Source organism: Eucyclogobius newberryi, unplaced genomic scaffold, assembly GCF_026437365.1.
Source record: "Eucyclogobius newberryi isolate DKJ021-1_F unplaced genomic scaffold, fEucNew1.0.hap1 SCAF_22, whole genome shotgun sequence".
NCBI lineage: Eukaryota > Metazoa > Chordata > Actinopteri > Gobiiformes > Gobiidae > Eucyclogobius > Eucyclogobius newberryi.
The window spans coordinates 25,254,058-25,267,544 of NW_027315857.1; the positions used below are offsets into that span (position 1 = coordinate 25,254,058).

The 13,487-nt window shown below is 46.8% G+C and overlaps 1 protein-coding gene across 1 annotated transcript; it reads right to left on the reverse strand.

The window, feature by feature from the left end:
* Nucleotides 1-2,286: 2,286 nt before the first annotated feature.
* On the reverse strand, nucleotides 2,287-9,321 carry rab39bb (RAB39B, member RAS oncogene family b). The gene is made up of 3 exons (XM_072458846.1): nucleotides 8,925-9,321; nucleotides 6,032-6,212; nucleotides 2,287-2,560 (listed from the first exon to the last, which is right to left on the reverse strand). The coding sequence occupies exons 1-3, from the start codon at nucleotides 9,137-9,139 to the stop codon at nucleotides 2,315-2,317; spliced, it is 642 nt and encodes a 213-aa protein (XP_072314947.1). The 5' UTR covers nucleotides 9,140-9,321; the 3' UTR covers nucleotides 2,287-2,314.
* Between the last annotated feature and the right edge of the window lie 4,166 nt (nucleotides 9,322-13,487).

Genomic DNA, 13,487 nt, shown 5'->3' on the forward strand with positions numbered 1-13,487 from the left:
GTCTGTTTCTGTCGTTTCCACAGCCCTTTTACTGGAGTCACTGGTGTTTTTGCTGTTGTGGCTTTGTACTTTTGTGCCTAAAGGTGAAATATGTGACTTTTCCGGTGCTGGAGACGTCATTGCTTTGCCTGGAATGTTTCACAATATGGCATTAAGTCTGCATATGTGCACAGTGGCCCAGTTTACGCTAACAATACATGTTTTAAAAAAGAAATGTGGAAAAACGGCGCTGCTTCATTTTAAACTCTTGGGTTTTACTCGCTGAACTCAACCAAAGCGTCCTAATTATTCACCGCAAAGAGTTTATACGTGTTTTACACGACTTTCAGAGGCCAGAGCGGTAAAGCTAATGACAGTTAGCGTGCTAACTGGGCACTTCCTGCTTTGCGCGGACTAAAAACATCTGTATTTGGATGCAGAAGGCGCACAATGGATTCACTTTCACTCATATAGATACTTTTAATATATATATACAAGTGCCAAACCAGATTTTACTTGTATTACATGAAAGAAAATCAGGTACAGCTCCTTTAATCCCCACGGGCTCACGGCTCTGGAACGCCCTTCCAGAGACCCTGAGGGTGGAGGCGTTTCATAAAAAGGCTTTAAGACATTTTGATTTAAAAAAGCCTTTTAAAATTCTTATGATTTATCTGTGTGTATCATGAATGCTTTATTGTTTCAACTCTGTGACTTGCTTGTTGTTTTTAGCCTCTGTTATGTAGCACTTTGAGATTCCATTGGAATGTAAAGTGCATGACAAATAAAATGTATTATTATTATTATTATTATTATCATTATTAATCATGCTGGAGATCCATTTCTTATCGCTAAAGATGAGTAAGTATAACACATAACACATTATTTAACACATAAGAACGGCCCGTGATTATAATCTGGAACTCGCTCTCTTTCGTCTTCATTAACTGTTGATTTATTTTAGCGCGACTCGGCTAATTACCACAAGGAACGAACGGAGCAGGAAGTGGAGCTCCGCCGTTTTAAGGAAACAGGAAGTAGCCGCTCGGTTTAGTGAAAGGGGCCTGTTTAATGTCATACTGTGAGACTTTCCAGGCGTCGCAGTGACACTCCACCGGAGAAGTGGAGCGGTGCACCTTTGGTTCAAAACGATACTTATTATTGCACCAAAACATCGAAGGCAAATTTAACAAACAAAACAACAACTAAAAGGACCCGCCGCTTCTCTTTATTACGTATCCCGTCGTCTCGTCTCGCATAACGCCGGTCCGTCGAGCGCGCCGTGCATCGTGGGTAATGCGGTTCCTCGTGTCCGTCTGTCGTCCCCGCCTTCGACATCCGCGTCAGGTTCATAGTTTGGTGAAAGGTGGACGGTGACTATTCGGTCCGCTCTTCGATAAACGGCGGCCCACGTTCGCTGTACACGTCTTTTCCCCCCGCGTTCGCTTCGGTGAGACGGCGTCGGGTCGTTTCCTTCGGACGAAAGCGCCGGGATTCAGTGGGATTGGGCACGGAAAGTGAAGTGCGCGGCGTCGCTCGACTCTGGATGAATTGTGCGATGGAGTGACATGGAATTGCATATTGAGGACGGTGTACGAGGAGAAAACCCCCAAAAAAACGAAAGCCATCCGCGTTGACGATCCTCCGATTTATATACGGTCAGGACGGGCGCGAGTTCCAAGCCAAAAAGTCCCAAAATTCCAATTCGGTCAAAAACTGTTGAACGATGAACCGTTTTTTTAATGAAGACAATTTAGGAGAACTTCATATATTTCAAAACGATTGCTTTTCTACTCAACAGTCAATATAAAGTTAAGATGGTCAAACCTTTAAACAGAAAGTCCCAAAAATCCACCAAAACTGTTAGAACTGTTAGATGACAAATATTTTTTTTGATTTAGAAGAAGTTCAAAATGGTCGTCTTCTCAATCGACAATCCTCGCGTGAGATCAATTTATGTGATTAACTTTTTAAACCAAATGAGTCCCAAAATTCGAACCCGCAAATCGAAAAAAGGAAACAAAACGGTGAAGAGCCGCTTTTCCACGAAGGAAAAGTGACACAAAATGGCCGCCCTCGATTCAATACATGGTGAAGATGAAGAGCAACGTCCTTAAGAAAAAAGCGGGAGACATTTTAACACGAGTTAACATATTCCAAAATGGCCGCCGCCGATTCAATATACGATAAAGACGGGCACAGTTTTTGAGACATTTCCGCCCCGAGTTCGGCGCTGTTAAAAGGGTCGTTCCCCATTTGCGGCCCGGCGTCCGTCTCTGTCCCCTCAGCCTCGCGTCCCTCACTCTGGACCCTTTCTTTTCGGGCGATCTTCCCTTTAGCAGAGGCAGCGGCGGTCGCTCTTGGTCACTTCCTCGGACGAGTGCACCACGTTGGGCACGAAGCCGCTCTTGACGCCCTCCCAGCCCTCCTGGATGGTGATGTCGCCGGACCGGACCAGGGCGAAGATCTCGCGGGTGAGCTCGGTGAAGGCGTGCTCCACGTTGATGGCGTCGCGAGCCGAGGTCTCGACGTAGCGCATCCCGTACGCGCCGGCCAGTTTCTCCGCCTCCTGGCGACTCACCTGCGGGAACAAAACGCACGTCTTTCGTTAACCGAGAGTTGGGAGTCAATAGTTACGTCAAAACGCTGTGCTTTTTTGTTACGAATCATACTTAGACAACGTTGTATTTAACTGCACAGAATGGCTGAATAAACGCTCCAATAAATGACGTTTAGATGCTCTGTTGTAGTGATTATGAACCAAGCGCTCTTTATTCAAGAGTCGCGTTGTAAAGTCGCTAACGTTAGCATCCAACCTTAGCTAGTGCCCATAGTCTGACGCGAAAACAAAATGGTCCAGTCTGTTTTCTTCACTAAATAAACACGTGTGATATTGATGTTAGTTCACAGATCCTCCAGTGTCACAGGTTCGCTCACTCTTCATGAGATAAATCCACCGTTTTGGAGTTTCGGTGAACCTTTTTTCACCGTTGTATGAGGGCACGTGAACGCCATCTGTCTGTGCAATTGTGTAATTACAAGTAGAAGACAGGGCAACGTGTAAGACGTCCGTTAACCGGGCAAACTGTCTTCACTCGGTCAAGCTCCTAGCGACCGTAGATCAAGCAAAATCTACATTCTGTGACATATATGAATTATTTTGGTATTTTTACTGAAATGGCGATTACGATTAATCGGTCAATGTTTACCTGTGTTATTTACTTTACTTTTATGTTGCTAATTAATAAACACATCACATGTTTTTTGTTTTTTTTCCATGGTATGTATCCTATTCCTGGTGTATACAGGAAAGTCATTTGACACAAAACCAAAATGATGTAAATACACTTTAATAAACACTTGTGATTCTACTGCTGTGCACTTTGACCCCAAAACATCAGCGCAAATCGGCCACATTTGGGCTGATGTCTTGCCTAATCTGAATCGATTGAACGTTGATATCCCAGATTTTTTGCTGCTCTTCCTGTGCTACTGCTACTGCTACTGCTGCTGCTGCTGCTGCTGCTGCTGATGCTGCTGCTGATGTTGATGTTGGACCAAACGAAATGGAATGATTTAATCTGATTTCTGCTGAACTCGTTATTCCTCCTCAGAGCGTTGGGACGTCACATAATGCGACACATTTGTTCGACAGCTAAAGAATCGAGGAGGGAAAAGGAGACGAGGAGGGAAAAGGAGATGAGGAGGGAAAAAGAGACAAGGCGAAAAAAGGAGACGACGTGTCCTCAGTGATGTGACAGATGATGGACCCTTTCCTTCGCTGTAATCGGACCCTTTCCTTCGCTGTAATCGGACCCTTTCTTTCGCTCTAATTGGACCCTTTCCTCCGCTGTAATCGGACCCTTTCCTTCGCTGTAATCGGACCCTTTCTTTCGCTCTAATTGGACCCTTTCCTCCGCTGTAATCGGACCCTTTCCTTTGCTGTAATCGGACCCTTTCCTTCGCTCTAATCGGACCCTTTCTTCTGCTATAATCGGACCCTTTCCTTTGCTGTAATCGGACCCTTTCCTTCGCTCTAATCGGACCCTTTCTTCTGCTATAATCGGACCCTTTCCTCTGCTATAATCGGACCCATTCCTTCACTGTAATCGGACCCTTTCCTCTGCTATAATCGGACCCTTTCCTTCGCTCTAATTGGACCCTTTCCTCTGCATAATCGGACCCTTGCCTTTGCTGTAATCGGACCCTTTCCTTTGCTGTAATCGGACCCTTTCCTCTGCTATAATTGGACCCTTTCCTCTGCTATAATCGGACCCTTTCCTCTGCTATAATCGGACCCTTTCTTTCGCTCTAATCGGACCCTTTCCTCCGCTGTAATCGGACCCTTTCCTTCGCTCTAATCGGACCCTTTCCTCTGCTATAATCGGACCCTTTCCTTCGCTCTAATCGGACCCTTTCCTTCGCTGTAATCGGACCCTTTCCTTCGCTGTAATCGGACTCTTTCCTTCGCTCTAATCGGACCCTTTCCTCTGCATAATCGGACCCTTTCCTCTGCATAATCGGACCCTTTCCTTTGCTGTAATCGGACCCTTTCCTCTGCATAATCGGACCCTTTCCTTCGCTCTAATCGGACCCTTTCCTCTGCTATAATCGGACCCTTTCCTTCGCTGTAATCGGACCCTTTCCTCTGCTATAATCGGACCCTTTCCTGTGCGTTTCCATGGATCACCCGTTGAAGCTCGGTCGCGATGCTGAGAGTCTCTGCTGATGTGTTGTTTTCCACTGCATCGTCTCCTGAGACACATGACGAAGAGTCGACTGATCTCAGACTCTGCTTATGTAACTCTTAAACCACTGCTATTGTTTTGACAACATAAACCTCATCATAATTACACTTTACACATCTTTAAAATATACATATGATGTCAATGAAGATTTCATAGACTTCAGTTATACCTTGAATGATTTGAGTTTGAGTAATCCTGTATTGTCCTGCATTTGAGCTTTGAGTGCTATGTTTTCTCCTTCCCCCTATCTCCGCCCACTTTTCTGTAATTCATTAATATGATTATTCCAAAAACAAGACTAGAACCAGGAAGTCTGATCACATTAGTCCTCTGCTTATGGACCGGCCTCCTGCTGGTGCCAGAGTCAGGACTAAACATGTACCGGCCTCCTGCTGGTGCCAGAGTCAGGACTAAACATGGACCGGCCTCCTGCTGGTGCCAGAGTCAGGACTAAACATGGACCGGCCTCCTGCTGGTGCCAGAGTCAGGACTAAACATGTACCGGCCTCCTGCTGGTGCCAGAGTCAGGACTAAACATGGACCGGCCTCCTGCTGGTGCCAGAGTCAGGACTAAACATGGACCGGCCTCCTGCTGGTGCCAGAGTCAGGACTAAACATGGACCGGCCTCCTGCTGGTGCCAGAGTCAGGACTAAACATGGACCGGCCTCCTGCTGGTGCCAGAGTCAGGACTAAACATGGACCGGCCTCCTGCTGGTGCCAGAGTCAGGACTAAACATGGACCGGCCTCCTGCTGGTGCCAGAGTCAGGACTAAACATGGACCGGCCTCCTGCTGGTGCCAGAGTCAGGACTAAACATGGACCGGCCTCCTGCTGGTGCCAGAGTCAGGACTAAACATGGACCGGCCTCCTGCTGGTGCCAGAGTCAGGACTAAACATGGACCGGCCTCCTGCTGGTGCCAGAGTCAGGACTAAACATGGACCGGCCTCCTGCTGGTGCCAGAGTCAGGACTAAACATGGACCGGCCTCCTGCTGGTGCCAGAGTCAGGACTAAACATGGACCGGCCTCCTGCTGGTGCCAGAGTCAGGACTAAACATGGACCGGCCTCCTGCTGGTGCCAGAGTCAGGACTAAACATGGACCGGCCTCCTGCTGGTGCCAGAGTCAGGACTAAACATGGACCGGCCTCCTGCTGGTGCCAGAGTCAGGACTAAACATGGAGCGGCCTCCTGCTGGTGCCAGAGTCAGGACTAAACATGGACCGGCCTCCTGCTGGTGCCAGAGTCAGGACTAAACATGGACCGGCCTCCTGCTGGTGCCAGAGTCAGGACTAAACACTGGTACCTGTCTCTGCGCCTCCAGGTCGCACTTGTGTCCCACCAGCAGGAACACGATGCTGTGCGGCTGGACGTGGCTGCGCGCCTCCTCCAGCCAGTCGTGCACGTTCTGGAAGGATCTGCGGTTTGTGATGTCGAAGAGCAGCAGCCCGCCGACCGAGTTGCGGTAGTACGCCCGGGTGATGGACCTGGGGGAGAAACGAGACGTCAGACGGGGTTCGGCCTCAGAGTCAGCAGGTTCCTTGCGCTGGAAGATCAATCCGGTCGAAACCCAACGAAAAAAACGTAAACGATGAGCAGAACGGGATGATTCAACTCACACGTCACAGTTCTAATGTGATCTTTGTGACTGAGAGTGTCAATATTATGAGATTAATCTAATTTTTTGTCACGATTTAATCAACGAAGGTCAAAAATAAGAATTGCTGCCATTTTAGAATAAGAAATGGAAGCATGAAGTGCATTATTGCTGCATGAACATGGACGTCGGGAGCTCATGTTCTGATCTTCAACAGCGTTTATTCGAGCTAAACCATCAGATTTGTTTGCAATAAAGGCTTTTTCATTATTTTTTTGCCTTGGTTTTGCTTGTCTTTGGGAACATTCAACATCTTTATTTTGCTACATTTACATACCCAAATGGGCAATTGTCGTTTCCATGGTAAGATTTGTTTGTTGTAAGCTAAACAAAGAAAATTCCTGTCTTCACCTACCCCCTATCTCCACCCACACGCCAGTCATTATGCGATTATTTTTGGGGAAAAACTTGTGAGTGATAAATGTTGCGTCGGTAACTGACTGAACTGAACAAAAGTGTCGGATCTTTTGTTGCACAGATCTGTAAAAGCCATAAATGTTGTCAAGTTCAGCCTGAGAGCTCAAAAGTTTAGGATAAAATGACAAATCGCCCGATGTTTGTCCGTCTCTACAAAACGGGCGACGTCAGGAGTCGAGTAGTTTTCCCGACGTTTGCGCTCTTCGTGTGCATTTTACAACTCGGAAAAACCTTTTCTCGAGGCGCACGTGAAAGCAGCATCTGTAACTTACATTAGCTTGCCTTGGGCTCGCCTTTCCACAGATCTGACCTGTGACTCGGCCTGGTCACGTCGACTGCTTGTTTCCGTGGAAGTAGAAACGTATAAATCCATAATGAGGAAGATTCCAGGCAAAGCGACTAATTTGAGCTGTTCCGATTCAACCTAAACTCCAAAAAAGTAAACGTAAAGTGCTTTTTATCAGTGTGTTTATGTCACATGACTTGACTTTATCATTCATGAAGTTTGATTTGATGAAAGCGGCTCAACTATTACACATGTGACACAATAAACAGTTTGAATGAACGTGAATGAAGCTGTTTGCTGTCAATCATCGTGAACAATCGTTGTTTCTTGTCACAATAATCCTCGCGCTGCTGGTATGACTCGGTGCTTTTCGCCCTCAAACGGCTGCCGATGTGACAGGCCTGACACAACATTTCCACAACCGCCGACCGTCCGCGGTCTGCGAGCGAAAGAAGAGACGGAAACACGACGAGGGCTCGGGACGCCTTCGCCCCAAAAACAGAAAATCAATAAGCGACGAGTTGCAGCTGCCAGGGAGAGAACAGCACAACGTTGTAGTGTAATCTGAATTATATCATCGAGAATGTGGGGTGTGGAGGGCCAATCACAGCTGCAGTTTGTCGCACGTGACTCTCAAACTGGGGTCCCGGTACCTGCGTGAGCCCCCGTGTGTTTAGGGTCTGCCTTGTGACGTACAAGCTCAAACATTCCAGCTTTCGGATGGAAACCAATAAAATACACACTATTGGAACGTAACCTTGACTTCAGTTCGGTTTGGCACGTGCCATGAGTACGATAGAGGGGCTTGGGTCATTTTCTGACCGCAACCCAAGAAAAGTTGAGATTTACAGAACACATCTCGTCTGAACATCCTCGTTTCATTCAGACAAATCTATAACTTCATAAACCTCAGAGTTACAGCGTTCAGTGCTTCACTAGTTGCAGAAAACACGCCCTGTTTCTCGATCCTGGCACCAGTTTTTTTGGTTTTGTTGTTTTTTTTTCTTGAGAAAGCCGCCGTGTTACTTCTGATATTATATTCACGGTTATTTATGGTCCTCTGACTGGTCGATCCGCCTGTTCACCGCGCGCATCGGAGATAGTGGAGACTCGACACAGTCACAGACCGTAACGTCCTCCTGAAGTGTTGTAAAAGCGTGCGGTCGTGGACTTCCCAGACAGGCAAATATGTCTGTTGACTGCGGGGAAGTGGTGCCCTAACGAGTCCTGGCGCTCTAACGAGGTCCTAATGAGTCCTGGCGCTCTAACGAGGTCCTAATGAGTCCTGGCGCTCTAACGAGGTCCTAATGAGTCCTGGCGCTGTAACGAGAGGAGGAGACTCTGGGTGTCTGAGGTGGGAGACGTTTATTCACCACGAGCCCAGGACTTGACGTAGTTGCTAGTACTGCCTGTCGGAGCATGAGCCTTCCACGCCGAGGTTTAGACAGCAGCTGCGACACAACGACGAGTGCTGCGCCGTGAGTTTGAATCGCGACGGTTTGCTGCATGTCGTTCCCCTGTCTCGTTCCCATTTTCACGCCGCGCCGCCCTATCGCCTAAAGCGTGCGAGGGCGGACCACTGCGAGACGAGCTGACCGGAAGAAACTGAACAGCGAGATGAGGCCGTCATAGGCGGAGCTAAACACGAAGAACAGGTAGGAATGATAGAAAGGGAGGTGGCCGTGTTAAGACTGCAGGGGGCGCTCTGGTTATCCGTTTGCTACATTCTTATCAGCGTTTGTGTGTTTGTACTTGTGAGATTGTCATTTCCAACGCTTCAACGAGTCCGACACGGTATGAACCCCGTACGGCGTCCGAAACCCGGCTGAGGCGTCTCACCTGAAGCGCTCCTGTCCCGCCGTGTCCCAGATCTGCAGCTTGATCCTTTTCCCGGGCTCGATCTCCACCAGGCGAGAGAAGAAGTCCACGCCCACCGTCGGGTCCGACACCTGCGCGAAGCGTCCCTCCGTGAACCGCCGGATCAGGCACGACTTCCCCACCGTCGAGTCGCCGATCACGATCAGCCGGAACTGGTACAGCCAGATCGCCTCCATGTCCTCGGAGAGAGCGCGTCCAGGGAGGAAACAGCTGTGTCCAGAAGTGTCCAGAAGTGTTCAACTGTGTCCAGATGTGTCCAGGGAGGGAACAGCTGTGTCCAGAAGTGTCCAGAAGTGTTCAACTGTGTCCAGATGTGTCCAGGGAGGGAACAGCTGTGTCCAGAGGTGTTCAGAAGTGTTCAGAAGTGTGAATAACTGTGTCCAGAAGTTTTTGGAAGTTTCCAGACGTGTCCAGAAGTGTTTAGAGGTATTCAGAAGTGTCCAGAAGTGTCCAGGGATGAAACAACTGTGTGCGGAAGTGTTCAGATGTGTCCAGACGTGTCCAGAGAGTGTTCAGATGTGTCCAGATCTGTCCAGATGTGTCCAGATGTGAATAACTGTGTCCAGACGTGTCCAGAAGTGTTCAGACGTGTTTAGAAGCGTTCATACGTGTCCAGAAATGTTTAGAAGTGTCCAGAAGTGTCCAGGAAGGAAACAGCTGTGTGCGGAAGTGTTCAGATATGTTCAGATGTGTCCAGAGAGTGTTCAGATGTGTTCAGATGTGTCCAGATGTGTCCAGAGAGTGTTCAGATGTGTTCAGATGTGTCCAGATGTGTCCAGAGAGTGTTCAGATGTGTTCAGATGTGTCCAGATGTGTCCAGATATGACGAGTCTGGAAAGAGAAAACACAGTTACAATTAAGGTACAGGAAAATAAACTTACATTTAAAACATTTTCTGTTGTTTACTCACATAAATGTAAGAAAATCATTGTTAAAATGTTTCATCTTGTGAAGCTTTCATGTAAAAATAGGCCTTTTTGTAATTGGGACGTATAAATCCCACAAATCCAGTTTAAATGTCCCAAAAAAAATCAAAATACATAAAGATATCTTATTTGGTGTTTGAGTAAACTAGATATTTGGTGAACAAATTCAAATTTCACCCGGTTTCCTTTTGTAAATAAGCCTTAGAACGGTCATAAATTTAAAAGCATGATATCGTTTTTTGGCTTTTTGCTCAGCCATAGTTTTTTCCCAGGAATGTTCCACAGTTTGGCATTAAAAAACCTGCATTCTTACTGTGAGTGTGGCTGGACAAGTTTAAAGTGCAAATGACTGTAACTGTAAATGTCAAGTTGTCAGTTTGTCAATAAAATAATAAAATACAAAATGTCACGTTTTCTGTGTCAGAATTACCGTTTGGATCAAATAAAGCGCTGAATTCAACTAAACTTTACAACTCGGACAGTTTTACTACATTTATAGTGCTATTATACTGCTTTTGTCGTTATTAACGCTGTGTAGACGTTAGCGGCATTAGCATAACACTGCATTTGTAACAGCAGAGGTTGAACAGCAGCACGGAGCAAGTTCACCGACAGCAGGGGGCAGTAGAGAGCGACAAAAGACAAAACAACACTAGTAATGTCAATATTTTAACTGTCGGAGGTTAAAGTTTATCCAAACGCAGGCGCAGAAGTGTCGGATTGTCTATTGCTCTGAAAAGTGTGAAAAGTAGGAATTCTGACGACAATTTACACAGAACTGACACATTTTTCTGACAATTTAAACAATCATTTACCAAAATAAAGGCGTTATATGGTATTATTGTGTGTTGAATCGTAACTATTGTGTCATTTATGTGGATTTTGGCTTTTGTTTTCAGTCTGGTTGCTCGGTAACAGTTGTGGAATTATCCATATCCAACCAGGAAGTGACCAAAATAGTCAAACCGGAGGAAAATGGGCAACATTTCTGTAAAGTCTCAAATATAAACCTGTCCATTTAATGCCAAACTGTGGAACAATCTAAGCGACGCAATAACACTCAGTTTACCTGCAGCGTTTTAGTTTTCCGCTCGCCAAAGTTGATCATAAATCCAAATAAAATAGTGTAAAAATCGAGCAGCAGCAGCAGCAGCAGCAGCAGCAGCAGCAGCAGCAGCAGAGACCAAAGAGTTACTTTTACACAAATGTTCTTTCCTTTATTTGACTTGTTCACTAATGTTTACCTATGCTAACCGTGAATTAGCTTCAGGCTTTTAGCAGCAACAAGCAACAAACTATTCTGACTTTAGACAAACTAAACTACAAACTTGTACATATTTTAGTTTTCTTTTAAATGGTAAACACAAAGATAAATACATTTTATACCCACCACAACCGCAGCTCAGCCTTTTATAAACCGCTGGGATAAAATGAGAATTTCTTGACCCGCCCCAACACGACCGGCGGGTAAAAGAAATAACATATGCTCCCTCAATCCCTCTCTCCTCAAACTGGGACCAAACTGGGACTAAACTGGGACTAAACCGGGACTAAACCGGGACTAAACTGGGACTAAACTGGGTCTAAACTGGGACTAAACTGGGTCTAAACTGGGACTAAACTGGGACTAAACTGGGACTAAACTGTGACTAAACTGGGCTTAAACTGGGACTAAACTGGGACTAAAGCAGGACAACAATGGGACCGAATCGAATCCAGGACTCCCACAGGAGATAAATCCTGCAAAATCTACACATTACGATCGTTTCTCTTCTCATTAAACCACCAAAAGTCATATTTCGAGTGATTCATGCATGTTTGAGAATAATAATAATAATAATATATAATAATATGGTCGTCGGCAGCCATTTTACGCACAGATTAACTACACTTAGACCATTGCAAACTGCTCGTTGCGCTGCAAACGCCGTGTGTAACACTCCCGATGTGGTCAATATTTAAGACGATTCAAGTTTAAAGTAACTTAAAGGGGAAATAATGTGCAACATACCCTTTAATGAGCTTTTAACCGCGTTATAACCGTGTTTCTTCACCATTTACACACAGTTCTAGATTGACTTATACGTTTGAGTTAAACCTATATTGTCCTACGTTTGAGGCTCAGGTGCGTAGAAAATTCCTGTCTTCACCTTCCCCCTATCTCCACCCACACGCCTGTGATTATGAGATTATTTGGGGGGGGGGGGGGGGGGGGGGGTAAACCTGTGAGTGATAAATGTTGAATTAGCCACTTTTCAACCATAAAACACATAAATGACAATGTGCTGCTCGTTACGGTGAAACGTCACTACGAAGAGGCGGGGCTTATCCCGTCTTTTTCATCAATGTCGCGGTTTACAATCAACAGAATGCAAAATGATGACCTAATTGTGTCAAATTGTGCTATAATTCAATACCACGTTCTTGGACAAAACGCGCACTAAAGTCTCCTTTAAAGCGTCGCCCTGCGGCTCGCGCGCGTCCTCCCCGCGGCCGGGGTGGACAATGGTGGACAATGGTGGACATTATCAAGCCTCCGGGACAAAATGTCTCGCAGTGTTTGTGTCCGGCGCCCGCGCGTCATGTGTCGGACCGGAGCCGTTCTTACGTGATCGCGCCGCGCTCCTCTTCGTCCGGGACCTCGGGCTCCGTCGCGGCGCCGTCGACACTCCCCCCCCCCCCCCCCCCCCCCCCCCCCCCCTCCCGGTTAACCGAAAAACAACAACAACAAAAAACACACCGACGCCCCCCGGAGCGTGACAAAGCCGGAAAAAAGAGGGAGTGGACGCGGCGAAAACAACAGGCTGCGCTTAGGCCCCGCGGCGCACACGGACGCGCGCGAGTCACGTCGGGTTCTGTGTTTGATCCTTCACAACGCGGCGACGCGCGGTGTCTGCGGGGCACGCGGGGGTCGCGGGGCGCGGGTGGTCGCGGGGGGATCCCGTGCGGTCATGCCGGAGGTCGCGCGCGCTGCTGTTCCGGGGCCCGTGCGCTGCGGATGCGGAGGAAATGGCAGCGGGAGCATCGTCGGGAGCCTGACTCATCCCCGCATCAGCACCACTACCGTAACGCACCGCGGAGAGGCGCACGCGCAACGCCCGCACGCGCCACCGACACGCGAGCGCTTTGTTGGTTTAGTTTCATTTAGATGAGTTTGGTTTAGTTTGGTGGATTAACTGTTTGCTGTTCGTAATCACATTTATAAGACGTGTGTAAAAAGCTCAAAGTGCAAAGCAAAACATGAAAAAACAACCAAAAAAAAACGTAAATAATGAAGATAAATCACAAACGGTGTCAATAAATATCAAACTACAGACCGAAACAATTTCAATTCATATTTTTGGATGATGAAAACAGACAAAATAATGCTAAACACAATAATAAAGATTTATATTTGTCGGTGTTTGTTGTTGTTGTGGTGTTTACTTTGTCCAAATTGACCAAAAACTAAAAATGGCCGTTACATTATGAGCAGGGCCTGTTTTCTTACTCGAGTTTATTCAGAAGGTCAAGTGATAAAATTGTGATTAATGTGATTTATTTTGGAGCAAATGTTTGAACTAAAAAGACATAAACTACCACCGGAAAAGTCTTAGCA